Source organism: Chionomys nivalis, chromosome 8 (genome assembly GCF_950005125.1).
Source record: "Chionomys nivalis chromosome 8, mChiNiv1.1, whole genome shotgun sequence".
Taxonomy (NCBI): domain Eukaryota; kingdom Metazoa; phylum Chordata; class Mammalia; order Rodentia; family Cricetidae; genus Chionomys; species Chionomys nivalis.
In genome coordinates, this window is record NC_080093.1 from 89,297,124 (window position 1) to 89,321,310 (window position 24,187).

At 41.6% G+C, this 24,187-nt stretch overlaps 1 protein-coding gene across 1 annotated transcript; it reads right to left on the reverse strand.

Moving 5' to 3' along the window:
• On the reverse strand, positions 1-22,873 carry Olfml1 (olfactomedin like 1). Its single transcript, XM_057778560.1, has 3 exons — positions 22,384-22,873; positions 18,865-19,153; positions 1-2,385 (listed from the first exon to the last, which is right to left on the reverse strand). The coding sequence occupies exons 1-3, from the start codon at positions 22,507-22,509 to the stop codon at positions 1,595-1,597; spliced, it is 1,206 nt and encodes a 401-aa protein (XP_057634543.1). The 5' UTR covers positions 22,510-22,873; the 3' UTR covers positions 1-1,594.
• Between the last annotated feature and the right edge of the window lie 1,314 nt (positions 22,874-24,187).

The window sequence follows — 24,187 nt, forward strand, 5'->3', positions numbered from 1 at the left end:
CAACTACCCTCTGTAATGCCCGGCATGCCTGCTGTGCCAAAGCTGTTTGCCTGCTACCTGGTCTCCATCCAGACAAGTATATTTAGCAAGGGCCTCCGTGAGTTAGGGAACATTTTACAGTAAGCCCAACACAGATAATCCTGGAAAGCTTTGTGCTGGGGGAATATAGGCAAATATAACCAAATATTTGCTTAACCTCACTTTTATTGTCTTTAAAGAAAAAAGAAAGAAGCAGGCAACAGAAAGACAAGATGAGGCTAGAGTTTCCTCCTTACCCTTAGGCTGGTTTTCTGGAGAAAGCAGGCTTTGAAAGACCTATGAGAAGACCTTGTGCAGACATGACAACTGCCTAAGGGGCAAACTATTATTTTTAGGCTCAACTGATGGACATAATGGTTAAGGATAGGTGGGTAAAAGTATATAATTGATCCTTCCTTCCTTGGATGATGGAAAGACTGGTATTTGCAGTCTTTTCTAGCTCTTACATATTTTAGTTTGCTACTTTGAATAACTCACCTACACTTTCATCTCTGGCTTAGCAACTATAAAGATTTGTACATACACCTACAAAGGTAAAAAGAGAATTAAACGATGTTAAAAACTTTATAGCTAGAAAGTGACATCCATCTACTAATGGTTTTACTTTGTTACTATATCCACTTGGCTTGGCAGAAGGGCAAGGCTAGAGGAAATAAACATTAAACATTAATAAGAAATAGTGCTTCCTGGGTGTTATGACCTCAATGTGAAATGAGCTGAACAGGCTCCTGTGTTCGAACATTTGCTTCCTAGCTGGGCGCAGGCCTTGAAGTGAGGCCTGGGCCAGTCATGAGGTTTCTTAGTGCAGCCCCACATCTGGTCTGCTCCTTGCTTCCTGATTGCAGATATAATACGAACAGCTGTCTCATGCCCCCCACTTTCACTACTACCATGATGGACAATATCCATTGATAAGGTTTCACTCTTCAGCCTTGATTGGCCAGGAACTTGCATTGTAGACCATGTCGACCTCAAACTCACAGAGATCTACCTTCCTCTGCTTCCTGTGTGCTAGGACTGAAGGCGGGCACCCTTTGCCTGGTTAAAAGCCAGCACAAAACTTTCCTCTCTTAATTTGCTTCTTGCAGGTATTTGGCCATAGCAACAACAAAAGTAACTAATGAAGTTGGGCAATGAAAAAAATATTTATAAGCATATGAGAAAGAGGACAGAACCTGAGTGAAAACCAAAGAAGAAATCAGTGAGTATCAGGGTGGCAAGACCCTAACTGCTGGAAGAAAAATAGAGTCAGAGAAAATGCTGAAAGGCAATTAGGAAAGATTGAGACTAAGATAGATCAGATGGAGGCCTTAGCTCCATCAGATTTGGATGAGGATGGGGTATTCATCAAAACATCAGAATGATGGCCTCATCTATGCTCTCAAAAGATTCCCAAGGCAGTGACATTTGGTAAAGGAATAATATGTATTTAAACTTTTAGATGCTATTCCTGTGCACTTCTAGAGGGATATTACACTGTAAAGGGGTTGTGACCTCAGTATCCTGGAAAAACCATGGCCCCAACTGCACAGGTCTCCCTCCAAACTGCCATCCATTACTTCAGAGGCAGCTTTTTCTTTGTCTGGAGTTTGTAGATGATCTGATTGCCTTCATTCCAGGCATACAGCTGCTTATCTCTGGGGTTGTAATGGATCATGGAGTGACTTCTTGGCCTCCTGGGGAAGAACAAATTAGGCAGATGCTCCTCCCTAACAGTGCCCAGTGGATCATAGACACAGGTGATACGGTGAGGGCCCTGGCCCCCGGAACTGTAGACCACATAGAGGACTCCACATAGGAGGAACGAAGCTTCCGCATCCTGGTTTCTGCATGGTGTGTCCCATGAGTGCTCTACTCCCAAAGTGTCCGGCTCAATTTTTGTGAGAACCAAATGGCCTTGGATACCCAGTCCTGAGTGGATGGCCCAGAGACCATGTTCATCCACAGCAAGGTCAATGTAGGTGGATAGGGAGTGTTGATAGATGGGTGCTCGGCCTGCCCCTCCTGGGAGAAGCATTCGATCCTCCACAGTCTTCTTCTGCAGATTATATTTAATTATCTCATTAGAAGTTCCTTGGTTGTGAAAAAATAGAAAGCTTTTGTAGACCACTTGTCCTGTTCCCTGCCAGGAAAGTGGTAAGATTAGCTTACGGGGGCCAGACTTGGTGCTGTCTTCCATGAATGCCCGCAAGTTTGCAAATTCCCAAACTGTGTTGTTTCTGGATCCAATTAATAAATAAACCTTTGCAGAGTTACCACCAGCATCTTTCATCCAAGAGCCATCTGGGTCCATAATCTTCTTCACTATTTTCAGAGACTTTATACTCATCAGCATGTTGTCACAACCTAGCCAGACAGAAGAAAAGGAACAGGTTATATATGAACATGAACTATCTACCTTCTAGAAGACTCACCACATCTCCACATCTGAAGAACCCTGCTTCCCTTCGGATCTAATACTAGTAGAGAATATCCTCTCCTCTCTGCTATGATACCATGGTCTCTAGCAGAAGAGCTTCCCTCAGAGAATCCTAGAACAGAAATGGAACACAGGCATAAACTCCTTTGAAAACTTAAACACTGTTAACATGAACTCCCTCCATTTACTGTCCCTTAATTGTAGAAGAATCTTCTTAGAAGAAGCTGTGTTGGGGCTGGAGAGATGGCTCAACAGTTAAGAGCACTGACTGCTCTTCCAGAGGACCTGGTTCAATTCCTAGCACCCACATAGCAGCTCACAGTTGTCTGTAAATCCAGTTCCAGGGGATCTGACACCTTCACACCAATGCACATAAAATAAAGTTAAATAAATCATAAATATATATTTTAAAAAAGAAGAAACTAGCCTGGCGGTGGTGGTGCACGCCTTTAATCCCAGCACTCGGGAGGCAGAGGCAGGCGGATCTCTGTGAGTTCGAGGCCAGCCTAGTCTACAAGAGGTAGTTCCAGGACAGGAACCAAAAACTACGGAGAAACCCTGTCTTGAAAAATAAAAAAATAAAAAAAAAAACAAAAAATAAAAAAATAAAAAAGAAGAAACTGTTATTTCTCCTTTCCAGGAATAATATAATCATTGTACCTTGATCACATTCTATCCTAGCTTCTAGATTCTTTTTTTAAAATTATTTATTTCATTTTATTGGTGTTTTAGCCTATTGTATAACTGTGTGAGGGTGCTGAATCCTGGAGTTACAGATAGTTGTTTTTTTTTTTTTTTTTTTTTTTTTTTTTTAAGTTTTTCGAGACAGGGTTTCTCTGTGGTTTTGGAGCCTGTCCTGGAACTAGCTCTTGTAGACCAGGCTGGTCTCGAACTCACAGAGATCCACCTGCCTCTGCCTCCCAAGTGCTGGGAGTTACAGATAGTTGTAAGCTGCTATGTGGGTACTAGGAATTGAACCCAGGTCCTCTAGAAGAGCAGTCAGTGCTCTTAACCACTGAGCCATCTCTCCAGTCCCAACTTCTAGATTCTTCAATCATCTTATATTTATTTTTTTCATAACTAGCCCCTTAGTCTTAACTTATATGCATCCATCTTGCTTATTATTATTTTTAAATCTCATGGTTGAACATGGTGTGTACTCTGGAGGCAGATGCTGGCAGCTCTCTGTAATTCTGAGACCAGTTTGGTCTATACAGTAGTTCCAGGCCAGCCAAAGCTACATAGTAAAATCCTGTCTTAATGATAAAAAAATATTTCCAACTAGTTAACCTCTGGGTATTTTCTTACATTTCCCAACATTTCATCCTTAGCTTCTCCCACAGAACGGTCTATATTTTCCATATTTGCTTTCTCACCTCCCACTCTTACTGCACAACATAATCTGTTCTTGGTAATGCTACCAGAGAGCTCCTAAATGAAAATTCCTGCCACTCTGTTATGTGGGCATGTGAATTCATCTTCCGTAGTGTAACAGCATTGATCAGTTCCTCCTCCTCCTTTGCACCCATCTCGTTTCTGTGTGTTTCTCCGTTTCTCATCTGACAGTGTGGCAGAGACCATGATCAGTGCTCCTCCAATTCCATTTCGGTTCACTCTTACTCACTGCACATGAAGCAACATTTCACCGTCTCTTTTGTGGTTAAGCTGCATACACTGATTTGTTTTGTCTGGTGGGATATAGACAGGGGTGGGATAAGCTTTCTCCACCTTGCCTTTTAGTATGCCGTCTTCCAGATGACCTTAGCCCCTTGGAATCATCACTGTGACCATGTTCAAGAGGTCAGCACTACTGATCATTTCAGGAAAAGTAGGTCATCAGTTCTAATTTGGAATTTTTTTGATAGATCACAGTAAATGCAGCCAAGAGCCCATGGTTAGGGAGCTCACAGGCCATAGGGGTGAACCTATTATTATTATTTTGCTAAATGGATATAGATTCAAACTGCCTTCTAAGCTGATATCTCTGTACCCAACCATTAATGCAGCTCTCAGACGTCATCAGAGTAGATTCTTTGTGCAGTAGAAGACAGTGAACTTACAACAGGTCAATGTGCAGAATGTAAGTGTCTGGAGAGTGCTCAGTGGTGAAGGGGACAACCATTTTATACTCCTCCCCTCAGTGCTCAGGGACTACCATAGAAGAGGGTCCAGAAAGATTACAAGAGCCAGGGGTCAGGGAGGCCTGGAAGAAAACCTTATCATCAGGACTAGACAGGGCGGTTGTGCTCACTCTCTGCATAAGATCAATTGGATCAATATCCCAGCTATGGTGGTGGTAGTGGTGGTGGGTGCTTAGGGTCAAGACCTACATTCCTAGCTGAAGAGCTATTGATAGTTGATGGTATCTAGGGGAGGGAATGCCAGTTTTCTTTATGGGTGTGGTTCCTAGTAGGTTCACTAATGCTCCAGTGACAGCCCTATATCCATGAGCGCATGGGCAGTACAAAATGGACTTGGTGGGTTATAAGAACTTTAAAAGGACATGAGGAGGTGGTTCGGGATTGTGTCTTGAGTTGAGATAAGAGCATTTGGGAGGAATAGAAGTGAAAATGATCAAAATGGATTGTATGCATTCATATATAAAAGTATCATATTATCAAAGCATATTAATTTTTTAATTAAAATTTTAATTTAATGTACAATACATTACATTTTTAATCTAATACATTTTAGTAGATGTTTTTGAAAAATTTAATAAAAATATTCAACTATATATTTTAGCACCTACTCTTCCCCGGGAAACCATGAGTCATAATTTCTGTGTAGATAACTACAAATGTGTCTGATGTATCTCCCTGATTTTACTCTTGCTTGCTATCTACATGTATGGTGCAGGAGAATTGTCTGTATTCTGTCAATCATGTTTCAAATAAATGCTGATTGGCCAGGCAGGAAGTATAGGTGGAAAAACCAGACAGGAAGTAGAAATGATGCAATGAGAACAGGAGAATTCCGGGAAGGAGTAAGTTGATTCCCTCCAGTCCTGCACAGACCACTGAGGAAGCGTGATGTGACCTGTCAGCTGAAAAAGGTACTGAGCCATATGGCAAAAATAGATCAGAATAATGGGTTAGTATAAACTACAAGAGCAAATAAATGTCCTGAACTAATGGGCCAATCAGTTTTATAACTTATAGAGATCTCTGTGTGATTTTCTTTGGGGCTTGCCAGCTGTGGGGAACCGGGCAGGACAGAAACCCCAATAAGTAGGCCCAGTTCATGTTATACATGCACTTTCCACAAAGCAGTTAGAGAGATCAGACATGTTAAAGTTTTTCTACTTCTCCATCACACTTAGAATGGATAGCATCCTAATCCCCTATCCTGGCCTACAAGACTGGCCAATGTGGCCTTTCCTCTGTGGCTCACTGTGTTGTGATTACACAGTTTTCTTTATGTTCTATGACTGTGCCAAATTTATTTATTTATTTATTTTGCCTCAGAAATCTTGCACTTAGAATTCGTCTACCTGAAACACTCTTTTCCTTGAGCTTTGCACAGTGGATTGGCTCTCATTCATTCTTTAAGTAACCCGCCCATGCATACCCCCAACTCACTATGTAGCACAGGATGACCTAGGACTCACAAGTACTAGGATTGTATGTCTATACCACCATATCTGGCCAAGTCTCACTTCCAGTATTATCTCCTTAATGGGCTTCTTCTTTTCCTTGAAATCACTCAGTACACTGTTAACTGTTTTATCTGTTTCTTTACTAACTTATTGTCCACCCTCTCACAGGACTCCAACAACAACAACAACAAAAAAAAAAACAAACAAACAAACAAAAAGCAGGGCCTTAATTTTCACGTTTAGTATTGTACCTGAAGACCTAATTCAATGCTTTGAGGATTCAATACATGGCAGTTGAGTGAAGAAAATAAAAATCTCAGATATTTTGCTGGATCTAAATAGTCTAGCACTTCTGGGTTCTGACCGCAGACCCATCTTAAGTAAATAATCATTCATAAAGCACTTCAAAGCTTTTAAGATACTTTCAAATCCATTATTTCATTTAAAAAAATGGATCCAAAAAAAAAATGGATCCCAGTTTTTCTGAAGAGAGCACACGAAATGGAGAACAGGCTTAGCTGGACAAAGTCAAATCCCGGGAAGTCAGTTCTTTAGGTAGAGGCAAAATGCCCTCACCTGGCTCATACTATGATGGAGGCCAGATTTGGAGGAGAGCTACCAGGAGCTCTCTTAGCTACCAGCGGCCACCACGTCCTACTAACAAGCTCCGACAGCATGATGGTTTGCTGTCATGTATCAACATTGTCATGGGTGACCTGACTAAAGGAAGCTCGACACAGGAATGGCATCCAGGAACTTTAAACATCTCAGGAGCACATGGCAGAAGGGGCCTCTGCCGTACTGAGCTATTGGGGCCAGAGGGAATTGTGGAAGAAGTAGAACAGCCACTCTGACTCGCAGGGTGCCATCTCTACTCGAACACAGATGAACCTGGCTGAGGTGAAGCCACTGCTCTTCCCTGACCCTGGGCTGATCACCGAAGAGAAGTGGGTGAGACTTTAAACTCTTAAATAACCATAGGATGAATGTCCAGGGGAGAGCAAGGACGGTCTGTGGGTCCCTAAAGATTCACATAAGATATTCCATGTTAAAGAACAAGTTCAAGAGTTGAGTAGATTATCAAATATGTTACAAATACATAGAATCCATTTGGTACTGTACTGGATAACTTTATAATAATTTATGTGATTCTTATAGTAAGTAGCCATGACATATATTTTAATCACTAGTTTCCAAGTGAAGAAAGTTAAGGATTGCATTAGTTTCTTGGAAAGATCACACAGCTAGCAAGTGATGAAGGGTTCTTCTGAACTCAGAGCTGGGAACCAGGACACTCCCAGGCAGCCTCAGATACAGAGTAGTGTGTGTGGTAGGAAGGGATGGGAACTATGTGTACTTGTGTGCCCAGAGAAAAACCAGTAAAGACAACAGGCTCTCAAATGTGACAAGACATCTGCTTCCAGTAGGTGGCCCTCACAGTGCCTGCCCCTCCTGCCAGGGAAGAACAGACTTGAAGCTAAGCTATGTAAGGACTGTGTCTTAGAATGAAGAACATTTGTTTCTTATCTATAAGAAAATATCCTTGTTGGTTCCATGCTTGGTGACATCTGGGCCTGAGCTGATATCAAGGGCCATTTCCGGGTCTGTGGCCATGCTCCATCTGGGGCCTCTGTTGATGTCCGTGTCTCCTGTTATCCTGGAAGGCCATGCAGATGACACCTGAGACCATGTTGGTGTCTAAGGTCCATGATGCCCCTGTAGACTTGCTGATATGGGTGGCCTGGGCTACCACTGGGGTAGCACTATTACCATGGTGAAGAATGGGCCCAAGCTGCTGCCAAAGGCCATGTCTGGGTCCCTGGTTCTGCTGCAACAGGGATGGGAGCGTAAGGGGTATCTGTCTTGGTGCCAGTTGCCTATGTTACCAAAGGCACATGTGAACCATGTGTGTGTGTTAACATCCAAGGGTCATGCTGGGCTGGCCCCACCCCACATTGGAGAACTGCCCTGCCACTCATGATAGCTGGTCCCACACCTCACCCCGGTTGTGGGAGAGCAGACTCCACCCTTCACCTAAGGTGAATGATCCCAGAGGCCGGACTGATCGACTCAGCTACCATCCAGGCACATATCCAGGACTTTCAGTTGGCCCACCTCAACATCTACCCATCTATGACCTGCTGGGATGCATAAAGGGACTGGCCCTGTGGAGCCAATTATCCAAGAGGAGTTTCGACGAGGGTCCAGTATTAATGGTGTACCAGAAGTCAGAGGCCTCAAACCAGACCAATGATTCAATTTGCAAGTGAAGCTGTTTGGACAGAAGGGTCTACTCTGTGCCACACTGCAGCTCCCTGTGCCACCGAGATGAATGAAGAGGTGATTGAGAAGTGAGAAAGACACAGGAGCGAGGTGTTTTTGTGGTGGTGGTGGTTTGTTTGTTTGTTTTTGTTTTGCTTTCATTCTTGTTGTTTCCGTTTTATTTTGTATTTTTGTTTATTTATTAAATTTTCCTTTGTGGGGCAGATATGGAGGGACTGGAAGGTGAGTGGGATCAGGATGATTGATGGGAAATTCCTTTTTAAAAAAAATCAATAAAAATTTATGTTAAAAAAAAAAGTAAAAAGAAATTACAGTCCAGAGGAGCAGGGACTAGGGATGTGGATACGTAGGTAGAGTATCTCCCTAGCATGCAGGAAGCCCTATGTTGGATTCCAGCACTGAATCAAACTGGGTGTAGTAACATAGGCCTATAATTCAAGAGGTAAAAACAGGAGAATTAGAAGTTCAAGGTCGTCTTGAGCTATACAACAATTTGAATGCCAGTCTGGCATGAGACCTTGCCCCCAAATGCAAATAAACAAAAAACAGAAGAGAGGTAATTATGGAGGGGCAGACTTAGAAACTCAGCACTTGGGAGGCAGACCCAGGAAGATTACAAGTTTGAGGCCAGTCTGTCCTACATAGTAAATTAGAGGCCCACTGTGCTACATTATGAGTTCCAGGATAGCCTGGGCTATATAATGAAAGCCTATCTCAAAAATAAATAAATAAATAAATTTAAATTAAATTAAATTTAAAAGTAGTAAAATATAAAAGGAATATATACATATTCCTCCTTCTCTTTCTAAGCTCCCTTCTAAGGCAGAACTCGTGGAGATGCATATTTTTTATTAAGATGTTAAAAAACCTTTAAGAAAAAAATAATTTCCCCCATGTTTTTCTGCTACTCCTCCCAGTCCTTCAGATACAGATGGAGCTCAGGACTGGATATTGGAGACCTGGTGGCTCTGGAACCCAGTCTTTGAACTTCCTTCTGTCAATCCAGTCTTTATTGTGCCAGCCTTAAAGCTATGATTTTAGGCTAGGTGCTCTCTATCTTTTTATCAGAGATAACCTTCTACTATTATATAAATTTCTCTTAAATTTAGGGAGCATACATTTCCAGTGTACCAGTAAATGTAAATTAAAATTTCCTGATGTGTTTCTCCTGCCAACAGATAATTAACAGGAAGAAAGAGTTGAGCAAAGATTGGAAATAGTAAATAAAAAAAAAACTTGAGTCCAACTAAGATGCAAATTATTTAACAGAAAGGATGACATGCGAAATTTTCACATGCAAACCAAGACATTGAATGTGTGGTTCCTCATAGGCAAAATTTTAGAAAAGCAATTGGGGTAGAATTTAGCCCAAGGCCTCTCAAGAAATTCGTATACAAATATCACTTATGAATCTTTTAAAATACTTTCTCCCTTAATAATAACACTTGCTGGACCTGTAAGACTTGCTCCTCCATTGTGATTCAATCAGAGACATTAGTTCATCTCTGGTAGAAAAGTGGCTGTGGGTGGGGACTTGGGGTGGGGTGATAGACACAGAAAAGTTAGGCACTGAGTTTGTAAGTGTAGTACAGCTTCAAGATACTAAAGAGTGACAGTCAAGGATTCAAGAGACAGTTAGAAAAAGGGGTGGGGTTAAATTGGAGCAACCGTGTGACGATGATAAAACAGATTTGATCCATGCATCTTCCTATCTAGGTGTGTGTCATTCCCCAGCAACAATCAGAGAACACAAGAAAAATTCCTGAAAGCCAGGAAGATGTCTAAGCTTTGAATGTGAGTCCAACCAGCTTTTACCATGGGGTGTCTATAGCTGGACTCCAACATGGGCAAACTTCCTTCTGGCATAGTCTTCTAGAAGAATCTAGCTCTCCATAACCTCTTGTAATAGATTTTCTTCCCCTGAGTGTCTGTTATGCTTTTATCATACATTATATACTCATCTGCTGACATATTTATTGTCATAGTATCTTCAATAGAAAGTAAATGTGAGGAGATTCAAGACTTTGTCATATCTGTTTCATTCATTACTTTGTGTTCTCTCTAGAAGAATACCTGGTACAGGCTACAACCTCCCTAACTTAATTGTGAATGTGGCAAGGTCAGTATCTGTAACGAAATTCAGCATGCCCTCTTTGGAGCCCTGAATAAGTTTTAAGATGGTAAAGAAATTTCTGTGACTGAATACTTAAGAACTGCTGCTCCAGAGAATCGCAGCTGGAAATGAGTTATGAGGCCAAGGAGGGAACTGGCCCATCATCTGGGGCATTTTTTTTATCTCAAACAACTGCCAGTTTATACCAGATATCTTCCTATCGAGACATCCCAAGCATTCCAAGGAATAACGGTAAACTTCTTGATTCCATCTATTCCTCATTTGTAGACCGAGTTGGTTCTTGATAAATATATATACATATATGTAGTGTTTTCAATGTTTTGATTTAAATTTTTTTAGATATATTTGCTCTATGTCTATGTGTGCTTTGCCTGTATGTATGTATATGCACCACATGTATGTCTTGCATCTTTGGAGTTCAGAAGAAGACATGGGATTCCCTGGAACTGGAGTTACAGATGAATGTGAGCCATCATGTGGGTGCTGGAAACTAAACCCTCTCCACAAGACACAAGTGCTCTTTTTGGTTTGTTTTTCGAGACAGGGTTTCTCTGTAGCTTTGGAGTCTGTCTTGGAACTAGCTCTTGTAGACCAGGCTACCCTCAAACTCACAGAGATCCGCCTGCCTCTGCCTCCCAAGTGCTGGGATTAAAGGTGTGTGCCACCACCGCCCAGCTACACGTGCTCTTAAGTACTGAGTTTTGTTTGTTTTTTAAATAAGTTTCTTAGCAGTCTAAAAAGGGATAGACATGTTCTCCATTGATAGCTGTGACATTGCCATTCTCTCACCTTTTGGGATAGAAGACAAAGTCATCTACACTCCTATAGAGGAAATGTCACTTTCTTCTCTCCTCTCCATCTTGTCTCACTGTGTGAACATCTAAGACTTCTTCATCGGAACCTGAACTCCAGTAGCATTCTTGCTGGTTCTGCTTTATTTCCTCAAACCAATCAATCAACCGGTTCTCTGTTCTGACATACACATTTGCATAACTAAAAGCTGACCTTGATTGTTCCCTGCTTCCATTAACATCAAGACCAAAAACCCAATATGGATGCAGTTAGAGTTCATAGAGGAAGGATGGACGCCGGAGCCAGAATTGAAATTTGCTTTGGCCAAAAGAATGTGGCTAAAAAAAGGCCTGGCTGTGGTGGCACACATCTTTAACCCCAGCACACGCAGGAGGCAGAGGCAGGCCGATCTGAGTTTGAGGCTGGCCTGGTCCCCATAGCAAAGCCAGGGATACACAGAGAAACCCTGTCTCGAAAGAAGAAGAAGGAGGAGGAGGAGGAGGAGGAGGAGGAGGAGGAGGAGGAGGAGGAAGAAGAAGAAGAAGAAGAAGAAGAAGAAGAAGAAGAAGAAGAAGAAGAAGAAGAAGAAGATGATGATGATGATAACGGTGGTGGTAGTGGTGATAAAAATGACTAAGCTGAGTCCCTAGGGTGCTGGGAAGGAGGAAGCCCATTCCTCCTGAGTCCTGTCCAGACACTGAAGAAACAGAATATGACCTGCCCCGCTGAAAAAAGTACTGAGCCATGTGGCTATTGTAGATAAGAATAATGGGTTAATATAAGTTATAAGAGATAATATGAAGCCTGAGCTAATGGGCCAATCAGTTTATAACTTATGGAGACCTCTATGTGATTTTCTTGGGGCTTACCAGCTGTGGGAACTGGGCAGGACAGAAACCCCAACAAGCAGGCCCTCATGTTACACTAGGGGATTTCTGTCCTCTTTCTGAGACATCTGCATTCATCATAAGAATGAGCTCAGGGCTGGAGAGATGGCTCAGTGGTTAAGAGCACTGGCTGTTCCTCCAGAGGCTCACAACCATCTATAATAAGATCTGGTGCCCTCTTCTGGCCTGCAGGCATACATGCAGACAGAACACTGTATTATGTATACATTGTATACATAATAAATCTAAAAAAAAAAAAAGAATGAGCTCAGATCAGCCTCAGGAGAGCCAGGTGGCATATGGAGGACATCTCAGAAGAGGTCCTCCTCAACAAGCCATTCCTCAGCAACGTGCCACGGATGGGAGATGTGCAGGCAAGCCAGTCCTGGCACAGATCAGCAGAATGTCTTCCCATGCTGCAAACTCCTGAGAAATAGGAACTGGGCATTGCTTTAAGCCAAATTTTGGAGTGGTTTGGGGTTATGTTAATGTGGCAACAGACAGCTGATATGGGGTGAGGGTGTTCAGGATAAAACCTGCGTGTCTGGGGTAGTATCGATCCCTGGGTAAAGCAGGAATATGGGGGAAGATTCTCTGAGTCACAGTTTTTTTATGTGAAAAAAAAAAAGTTGTGATAGTACCTACAGAGCAATAGTAGGTGCGGCGTTGGTGGTATAGTGGTGAGCATAGCTGCCTTCCAGAGCAATAGTAACTACAGAATGAGCACTGGACAGCAGAAAGAATGGTGCAGTGTGATCCCAAGCCCATATTGCCTCCAGTTTCTAGTGCAGCACTTCAGGTCAGAGCTACTGATCTCACATCCACTCTAGGCATTATGCTGATAGATTTTAGAAACACAGCGTCCACTATTTGGGCTTGTGAGGAAGTATGCAGTATGCTTTTAAACTAGCAGATAAAATAAACAGCATAGAACACCAGGCATGGGTGGAAACAAAACTGAGAAATACTAAAAATGGCTAGGTTTGATTGCTGGCTTCTCATCTACCTTTATAATTAAAGGAAACATGATAAAGATTGTTTCAACAGTATGTAGCATTTATTTCATCATCAAGCATTCCTTTCGTAGAGAAAAATTAAGTATTTAATGAAAGTTATGTTAGGATAGGAGTGTAAAGAGCATTTTTGTTTGTCCTTGGGTTTGCAGTTGCCATCAAGGGGAAAACTGCTGTTGCTGACATTGTAGTAAGATGATCATGGTGACCTTACAAGTTAGAGTACTGGGGCAGGGATAGATAGAGGCAGGGAGGTGAGTGCAGAGTTTTAGTGATGGGAGATGCTTGAAATCAAAGGGAGAGAAGACAGAGCAGAGTAGGTGAACTAAAGGCATTTGAGAAATAGTTGGAAGAAACCCTCTGTTGAAATGTTTACAAGGCAATTGAGGGCCACAGACGTGTGTAGGGAGCAAAGCAAGGCATTTTGCTGCTTAAAAGTCAATGGAGGCCGGGCGGTGGTGGCGCACGCCTTTAATCCCAGCACTCGGGAGGCAGAGGCAGGCGGATCTCTGTGAGTTCGAGGCCAGCCTGGTCTACAAGAGCTAGTTCCAGGACAGGAACAAAAAGCTACGGAGAAACCCTGTCTTAAAAAATCAAAAAAAATAAATAAATAAAAATAAAAAATAAAAGTCAATGGAGAGGACCTAGAGCAGTAACTGGTTTGGAAAAGTGTTCACATGGCATGCACTAACACCAGCACAGCATAAACCCAGACATGGTGATACATGCCTGTCATCCCAGTGTCCAGAGGGACAGGGAAGGAGGAGGGTCATTCTTAGACATGCAGTGAGCTCAGGACCATCCTAGGCTGCATAAGACCCTGTCTCAAAAAATAAAGTAATAAATTAAGAAAAAACAGGGAAGGAAACTGATTTTTCTTAGCCAGGATTTAATTAACCAGTCTCTTGTGAGATGGAATCATAGTGTTCATACTGTGACCCACATTGAGATCAGAAGCTTCTAGCATAGAAGCTTCTACTTTTAGAGCAGAAGGCTCCAAGTTCATATACCTAGTGACTACCCTTGACACTGCTTTGCCAGCTCCAGTCTTTGCCTTCTCTATGCTCTTAGCCTCTCCTGTTGCTAGGCTGTTCTGTACCCTGTGTCTACAGTGACTTTTTTCAGTCCTTTGTCTGAGCTGTGGCACTCCCATACTCAGCAGGGGGATGATGGGAGAGGCTGGCATGTGTGCAAGCCAGAGTTGGTTTGAAAGTCATCCTGGACATTTCTTTAATTGTGTGAGCTTAGGCAAATTGTCTTCCCACAGTCTTGCTTTCCTGATATATAAAATGGGTGGTGGGATAATAGCTATACCTAATTGGTGGAGTTGTTGTCAATTACATAAGTGTTATTAAGTTATGTACATAGCTTGGAGACAACCCAAAATGTAATATCAGTAAATATTAGCTACCATGCTCATTACTCCCATTTGTCCAGCTGGAAAATGGGAGATTGTTAGTACGGGGAGTATAGCTCTCCTTTGGTTCTGTACCCCCCTTTTCCATGGCATGAGTTCTATAAAATAATTTGCTCCAAGCAACATAGCAAGCCTCATTATACAACTGTGCTGCTGCGGGCAGCTTTATTTGCGTAGGATGCTCTTAAATCCAGTCTCCATCTAATAAGAACTTTTCTGTGATTAAAACTGAGCTGGAGGGTTACTTTCTAGTTTTATAGTCCCATCCCTCCTCTCATCGTGGCAACCTAAACCCTATGACCTAACTTGTTTCTGTGACAACTTATACATCCCTCTACCAGAGCAGTACCCATGATGGGCTGTTTCCTTTGTGTCTAGATTGCTTCTCTATTTTACTACAAGTGGTTTTGAGAACAAAGATCATAGCAAGCATTCCATCTGTAATGCTAGTCCAAGTCCAAGATGTATCTGGAATTTAGTTAGACATTTGTTGAACCTATGAACAGATTAGTGAGAGAAAATGAATGAATGTTTATACCAACTGGAACCAAAAGCTACAAGATGACATGATTGGGAACTTTTGTTCATACTCATAGTGCCTAGAAATGGCCTCACAGGAAACAGGATTCTTTGATGAGTAAGCAAAAGAAATTCTATGTACACAGACCTTTCTGGACCCATCAGCATGCACTCTCTAGGGAATATAAAGGAGCAGCTATGTTCTGTACACATATACAGTACATGTATGTCCTGCGCTGCTGGCCTTCAGAGTGCAGCAATTCTGGGTTTGTGTGTACATGCACATACATGCTCCCTTATGATCTATATTTCTGCCTTCAGATCAGTCTTCAGTCCCCTCCTGTTTAGCTAAAACTTCCGTTACAAATGAGTTATGGTTCTCTTAATGTTTTGGTCTACTCATGAAGAGCCAATGGACCTTGAGAGTTGCCTCACAGACTTGCTTTTGTTAGTTTTTAGTGAGTGAGGTGTTTGTTTAGTTATTTGTTCTGTTTGTAGTGGGTTTGAATACAGGCATGTAGCTGTCTACTTGAATATATTCCGGAGGCATTCAGATCTTCATCAGACTTCTTGGAAACATAATATAACAAAAGATATGAGTTATCTAATGACAGCAGGGGGAGGTCACATAAGGTTACTCCCATGCTTCCTTGCAATAAAAGGAGCTGAACTAGAGAAAGAAAATAAAATCTGTTATAATGGTTTGTTTTGACTGCCCTGAGAATTCTGTTTCAAAAGCTACTTACAAGTTAAAAGGAGGTCAATACTTTTATCCACTCAAGAATGCAGCCTGTGGACTCTCTCAAAGGCTTCAGCTGGATAAATTCTTGGTCTAGGTGCCTGGGACTGTGATGTTGTGTGATAAACTGACAATTACAATAGGCAAAGTTTTATTTTAGCAATTGTCTTAGCACCAAACATTGGGAATGACTTTAAAATCTGTTACTCGTTTTTATTCTAAATCATGTATGTGTGGGAAAGGGGTGGGGATAGAAGGTGGGGGTAGTTAAGAGTCTAAAAATTTCATTTAATATCAACATTCTTTTGACTGGGGACCCATGTTGTCCTCATCTCTGAAAACATTTCATAATAAAGGGCAAAGGCTTTCAAACAGCTCAGTGGTGAATGGTTTAGCAATAGTGGAGAGGGTGCCTGAACAGACCTTCCCCTATAATCAGATTAGTTATTACCCTAATTGTCATCATAGAACCTACATCCAGTAACACATGTTCTCTTTCTACCAAACTCTAAGCAAGCTGTGCTGGCATTCACTCCGTCCGTACACTTATCTGTTCACTTGTTTCTTTACTGATATAAGTTGTTTGAACTAAGACCCTCTTCTAGGCCCTGGAGACTCCTGCAATGGAGTGTCTAAGCTCTCATGGAGCTGGCATAGATAGAGGATAATATGAGCAGTGAGCCAATAAATGAACATGAAAACTTTGAAGTTTTAAGTTGTGGGGGTTTGAATATGTTCCCCTCAAAGGGCACATATCGGAGGCTTAGTCTTTAAAGTCACATGTTTCTTGGGGGTGGAGCCTTTGGGGGGTAATTAGGATTAGATAATGTCATTAAAATTGAAGGAAGTATCTTTTATTATTGTCTTAGTGGTTCTTTAAGAAAAAAATAAAACAAAACAGAGTTGGGGAGATAGTTCAGTAGAAGGGCTTGCTTTGCAAGTATGAAGACCTGAATTTCATTCCCAGAATCCACATAAAAAGTAAACACACACTCTGGTGTTAGAATACATGCTTGTAATCCCAGCACTGTGGAGGTAGAGGCAAGACAACCCCTGGAACTCGATATTCAAACCTAGTAGTGGTCTAGCCTAAAAATAAGTGAGCCCGAGGTCTCAGTGAGGGGCCTTATCTAACAAACAAACAAACCCAAGATGAATGGCATCTAAAGAACACCCGAAGTTGACTCTCGCCTCTACATGCACATGCACACATACACACACACACACACAAATAAATAAAGGGGCTTCTGAGCTAGCTTGCAATGCCTTTTGATGTCACAATGCAGCAAGATGGCCCTCCCCTGATGCTAAATAGATACCCACATCATGGTGTTAGACTTCTCAGCCTCTAGAAAATGACTAATTAAACTAAGTAAACTTCTATTCTTTATAATTACCTTGTGTGATTCGGTTATAGCAATAAAAACAAATGAAGATGTAAGTGCTTGGAAAAAACTTGTCAAGTCATATATGCTTCCAAAGTACTCTTGGGTTTTCTATCTGAACAGATTTCATACCGATCAATTAATGACCTAAGTCCCAAACCTTGGAAGTATTCCTGATTCATGTCTCTCATTTATCCTATACTTTCAACTATCAGTTACAAAAACATGTAGATTTCAACTATGAATAGTTTTTAAATCGAACAGTTTTTTTTTTCCTATCTGGTGGCACTTCATGCTGAGTCATTATTTGCTTAAATTTCTTCAGTATTCCTGACAAGTCTCCCTCTCTGTCATAGTCTCTTCCTTTATAGCATTTCCCAACTCAGAATACCTCATCAGTTTCTCTAGTCACGTTCCATCTCCTTAGCATGGATCACAAGCTATTTCATCATCTATATCTAGTGCCTGGAATAGTACCTCTGTTCCAATCATGCATTTTCAGTAAATAAGTGAACCAATGAGTAAATGATACCAGCACAGGGCTTGATTGGTAGTCTTCTCTGTAGTCTCCGGTCCTACAGTTTTCTCTCAACCAGATTTGCAGAAGGCCATGGCTTTATAGCTTGTGTTAGCCCTTGAAGTATCCTTAATGCTCACTTCACTGATAGAGAACTTCCTTATTTATTTGCTGTTGAGACAAGGTCTTATGTAGCTCAAGCTGGGCCTAAACTTATGATGTAACTGAGGCTATCCTTAAGCTGCCTCCCTGGAACCCAAGGTTTCACGCATGCTTGGCAGTACTCTACCAACTGAGCTACATCCTCATGCCAAGACCTTTCTTATATTGACCTATAGTTTCTTAAAGGGATTACATTGGGAAGATATGTGAAGTCCTAAAAGCAAAGATAACCCCTATTATGCCTTATTTCACTGCTGAAGTTTCCCAAATATGGAGGAGTAATTAGTACATGAACAGTCTTCCTATTTGCAGTGAAGTCTTTTCAGAATACAAAATACAGGTGGGGGCCTTGTTTTTCTTGTTGTTTTAGTGAAATGGACTCATGCACAAAAAAATCTTATCAGCTGTGATGCTTATTATCCTATGAGCTACTAGATACTATTATTGACAGCCTAGCATTGATACTGATGTGTCACAAGACAGGGGACAAATTCCTGAATGCCACCATCCCAGACAGCACACAATAGCAATCTGATGCAGGACCCAGTCCTGAGGTTTGGCTGTCACAGTTTCTCATTTCACATTGTCTCTTGTTATACTGGCAGCAGCTCTCTGTTCCCAGGGCCCTTGGTGTAGCTGGCTCCAGCCTGCCACTCTCCCTAGAAAAATCAGGGACATGTCTCCTTTAACCCAAAGTCTAGCAGGAGGGGATCCCCCAAGCTGCCTCTCAGACTATAGACCTGGCCTTCTATGAGGTCTTTAGAAACTCTCTGAGAAAATAAAGTCACTTCCTTGAAGGGGAATTCTGTTGGGATGTGGGACATGTGCCAAGTTGCTCCCAGCTCATACACACGGGAATGCATCCAGTTCTCACCCATCACTAGATCACACTTCCTAACTGAACAGGTCTGCATCTCTCTGGCTGTGTCAGGCCCTAGCCAGGGCGGTAGAAGAATCCCTTACTTGCATTCAACAGAGTTCGAATCTTCTTTTCTTCTTCAGCTTCTTGAAGCACCTTTTCAGCCAGTGTCTTCTCCTCTGACTCGATACATATGTCGGCTTCCCGGAGGTATTCCAGGTAGTCAATCTCCCGCTGGGCACGCTCCACTCTCAGTGCCAGGTTATCAACTGCACTCTTATATTCACTGGTGTGGGTCTGACACCTCCCCAGCAGGATGGATATGTTTTTTGAGAATTCCTGGAACTCCTGAATGTATGCCCTTGTGGTTTGGGTACATTTTTCCAGCCCTTGCTTCAAACAGGAAATAAATTACCAAATTATTGTAAATCATTTTAATTATTCAAGTAAAACAAATAGCTATTATTTACAGAAAAAAATTATTAGAAAAGTATAATCAAAAGGCGGCTAATAACCCATAATCCTAAATTTATATGTACTACTGACATTTAGTATAGTAGTTTTTTCCAATGTATTTTATGATGCATATAAATATATATTTACATGTGACTTTGCTAAATATCTGCTTATTTAAATTGCTGATATATTGTTGACATTTAAATATCAATATTATATTATTATAAATATGTTACATTATTATATATTATCATATCATTATAACACACTATAAGTTTTTTGTGTTGACCATGTTTTTCTAATTAACAAATGAAACTCCTATATAATTGTTGTACATTGATATTTTGATGTAAAATGGTTAAATCAAGCAAGTTAACATATGTATTATTTTACAAATTACCTTTGAGGTGGTAAAAATCTTTTCTTTCAATATCCAGGTATGCAGTATAATGCTGTGTTCTATAGTAATGATAGGTACAACAGATATCTTGGACTTATTCTTTCTTGTGTGTGTGTGTGTGTGTGTCTATGTGCACATGCAGGTGAACATGTGGAAGTCACGGGGCAATATCAGGTGCCTTTCATAACTGTTTGAACCGCTTATGTTTTGAGCAGTGTCTCTCATTGAATCTGAAGCTCACTAACTGTCTGGACTGCCTAGCCAGCAAGCCCCAGAGAACTTCCCGCTTCTGCTTCCACAGCACTGGGCTTACAGATAGGCATTGCCGCATCTTACTTTTTATGTGGGTACTGGGGATCTGAACTCAAGTCCTCAGGCTTATGCAGTTACACTGTACTGCCACAGAACTGATTCTAGTTGAAACTTTGTATTCTTTCATCAATATCTCCTCATTGCTCAGTCTTCCCTGCTTTTATGAGTTCAACTTTTTCAGAAAAAGTGAATAGTGAAATCATTCACTTAGTGTTTATCTTCTTGTGATGGGCTTATTTCACTTAGCAGAAGATCTTGCAAGTCCATCTACAGTGTCACATATGAGTTTCCTTTGAAAGACTGAACAATACTGTGTTGTGTATATGTACGTTTTCTTTATCCATATGTAGCATAATTTTAATAAGATGCAAGTTTTTTATTAAATTGAAATCCCACTGTTTGTTCCATTAAACTCATTTAAAGAAACATTTAGTTTTCTTTTTTTCACTCAATGTTAAGATTAAAAACTATGTATTTATATTTTTATGTCCTTAGTTATTTTCTTAGATTAGATGCAAAGAAATAGATGCATTCCCTTACATCTGGCATGAGCTAAGGATAGAGAATGCTCAATGATTATTAGGTGAATGGAAGGGTAAATGAGTGGAAATGGGGTTGATGGGTCATGGAGTCGGTAGTTAAAGCTCACTTGGTGATATTGACTAAAATTTTCTCCACACATGGAAAACTTCTTACTCTAAACATAATTGTGTAGGGCACTTCACTTGGAAGAGAAAGAGCTAGAGACATGAAAAGCAGCAGCAACAGTAGCACATGCACACACACACACATGCACATACACACATGCACACACACATGCACGCACACACACACACACACACAGAGACAGAGAGAAACAGAGACAGAGAAGGGAGAGAATGGATATTAGTAACTCTCAAGTATCTATTTTCCCTTTTCTATTCTCCCACATGCCCCGCTCAGCACAGGCCCTGTAACCCTGAGTTGTCAAGCCTCTGTATTAGCCAGCAGTGCCTGCCACCTGGGGTTTGATTCACCTGCAGGTCAGTACCTAGTGGTCAGAGGATATATCTTTTAAACATATCTAAGTATCCACAAAGCATACCCCATCTTCCAAATCCACACTCAGGGCCGTGAATGTCTTATTCTGCGTGTTATTACTTTGTAGACAAACTCTCACAGTACTGAGGGACAATGCAGAGGAGTTTAGCTGGTGCCAAAGCCTGAGCAGATTTTGGCATTTTAAGCAGGTGAGGTTGGTGGCATGTCCAGGAAGGGAGCAGGGGAGCTGTAAGAGGCCTGAAGCCTGGGAATGCTTCATCCACAGCTTCCAGGCCCTGGCCTGCTTGCCAGACAATGTAAGGAAGTGTGTCTGGATTGCTCTGTGGACTTATTTTACTGACTATAGCTAGGTGGCACCATCTTTTGGATTTACAGATATTTTTTAAGGAAAACATAGAAAATGTTTGAGATAAGAGTGTCCTTGAAAGAAGATGCATAATCTGCGAGTTTAGCTTGCACAACGTTCTAAAGTGGAAGGCTATATTTGTCCCTGAGAACCTTATTGTCTTAAAAAAACACTGAATTTTGTTCATTCATTTTTGTTTTAAGATGGGGTCTATGTAGTCTAAACTAGCCTCAGACTTTCTATGTAGCCAAAGATGACTCTGAACTCCTTGATCCTCTTGCCTCCTTATCCCAAGTGCTGAGATAACAGGTACATGCCAACAACACATCTGGCTATGCCATGCTAGGCACTGAACCAAGGGCTCTGTGCATACTCGGCTAACACTCTACCAACTGAACCACAATCCCAACCCTAGTTTTTTTGCCTTTTCTAATGAGGTGAAAGATCAAATGTGTTCTCTCTGTTTAACATTGCCAAAAAAATCTCATTTTTAATCCTAAATCCAGTTAAGATTAAAAAGCAAAATTCACGATAAACCGCTGTACTACTGCATTTTATAGTCACCTAACAGTTTATTATAAAAAGGAAAAAGGAAAAGCTGGAGACAGTTAGTAACCCAATATAATAAAAGATGAAAAATATGTGACTACAGTGACTACTGAACTGTTGGGTTTTAAATATTCAACAACTTGGAAATTTACTCAGCGGATCAGGCCATGTTTTGAGTACAGATTAATGACCCAAAATAAAACACTCCCAGTTTCTCAAAGTTGAAATCTCTTCATTAAATCTTCAGAACATTTTCTGAAGTTAAATTCTATCTCTATGTCCACGCAATAGGTGAGAAAAACTTTGTCAGGGCAAAGTGTAGAGTGAAGCCTTGCTCAAAGTCTAGTGATACAGCGGTCTGGACTGGAAGTGGTATCACAGCCATGCACATCTGTAAACGTAATTAGACCAGTGATTCACTCTGTATCTGGAAGACAGTTCTAGCTGACAGGAAAGTGCAGCACAACAGAGTGACTTCCAAGAGGCATAGTCCCAGTGAAGGGAACACACGTCACCTACCTCCAAGACTTGGAAGCGCTGGTAGATGTAGTGCACCATAGCTGGGTCCTGGGCATGTTGTGGTGGGGGCAGGAATGGTGCAAGGAAGAGAACCAGTGAACAAGCTCCCCGGAGAGCCACCATCATCCTGAAAACTCCCCAGCAGCACAATTTCTTACACTTTGGCTCTTTACAGAGACTCAAGAGTCCAGGTAGTGATCTCCGGTTTTCTCTCTGCTGCTGTGGCAATCCCTTGGAAAACAACGCTTTGCACAGCCAGAGAACAAAGTCTGCTTGTTATTCTACGCAGTGCATGAGCTCTGTCTCAAGCTGGTGATCAAGTCCAGCTGTTGGCAAGTCAGTCCCTGGAGGCCTTGCTTGCTCAGTTGGTGCAGAGTGCTCCCTGGGTCCAGCATCTGCTGCCCTCAGCTTGGACATGCACAGACCCCGTTGAGGCTAGCGGCTGCATATTGCTTCCAGGTCCAGAGTGTATGGATTGGGGTAGGGCTGAGGTCTTTCCTCCCCTCCACCCCCCAGATTTTTTAATTTTGTTTTCCTCCTCCCCAATGGACCGTGCAGTCCAATCATAGGCCTAGCTTAACACAGGCCACCCCCTAGTTCTCAGCATTGGAATTTCAGTTCAGTTTCTGGCAGAAATTCCTAGGATCCTTTTCCAAGAAGTTCTGTTAGGAGACCCCACCTCTCTTTCCAGACTTCCCTTGTATTCTGGTGGTTCTTAAAGGCATAGCAAGGAAATGTGAACACTAATCTATACTGTCTCGGAAAAGCCAGTGTACAGGGCTGGTTGCATTGCTCTGGGCAGAGAGGTGCAGTGGGCCCCAGGCTTGGCTACTCAGGCTGAAAGCAGAGAATTGTCAGGGTTGAACTTAGAAGAACTTTCCTTCTTTTGGTTTTTAGATTTATTTTTTAATTTATGCATATGTGTATACATGTGAGTGTAGGGGCCCACGGGGGCCAGAAGGTGGTACCAGAGATCCCTTGGAGATGGAGTTACAAGTTGTCTCAGGTGGGTGTTGGGAACCGAACTCTTCAAGAACAGCAAGCTCTCTTAATTACGGAGCCATCTCTCTAGCCCAAGAAGACCCATTGGTGATTCAGGTGTGAACTGTTCAATTTCCATATGTTTGTGGGCTTTCTGAAATTAGTGTTGGTGTCTACAGAGTGAGTTCACAACAGCCAACGATACACAGAAAACCTGTCCCCAAAAACCAAACAGCAAAAATAAAAATAAAAGAAATAGAGTAAAAAAAGCATGAGAGTCTGGATACTGTATGTCATTGTGTTGTCTTTGAATTATTTGACAGCTGAGGAAGGAGCAGCAGCTGCTAAAAGGCATTTGATTATAAATGCTGCTGGATTAATCCAACTTATATATTTTGAAAATGCCTTGACGTCAAAATTTAAGTCAAAAGTATGTTCTTTTGGAGAAGAGGTTTTGCTTTTGTTTCCACGGGAAATGAGAGGCTGTGGATTCATTTTGGGTTAAGAAAAAAATAAGGTTTGATCAAAGAAGACCTCTGAAAAATCTCTGTGTAGTGTTTTGTTGTTGTTGTTGTTGTTGTTGTTGTTGTTGTTTTCATCTAACCTCAGACTTTGACTTTTGCTCTAAGATTGTGAAGTGGATAGTGACCAAGTACTGTGACCCACCTTCTTCCTCTGCCATCATCAGTTTCTTCTGCTTTCTGACAGGACACTGCAGCTCTTAGGAGACTCCCTGCTGTTTCCTCAGTGTGGGTAGTCTAAGCCCTGCTCAGATCTAAATGACACCTGCATTGTTGGGGACTTTTTTTTGTTACACATTCTT

Coding starts and splice junctions, on each gene's coding strand:
- Olfml1 (XM_057778560.1), bottom strand. CDS start 22,509: ATGATGGTGGCTCTCCGGGGAGCTTGTTCACTGGTTCTCTTCCTTGCA. Junction 19,154..22,383: donor AGCGCTTCCAAGTCTTGGAG/GTAGGTGACGTG, acceptor TCCTGTTTGAAG/CAAGGGCTGGAAAAATGTAC. Junction 2,386..18,864: donor TCGAACTCTGTTGAATGCAA/GTAAGGGATTCT, acceptor CTGTCTGGCTAG/GTTGTGACAACATGCTGATG.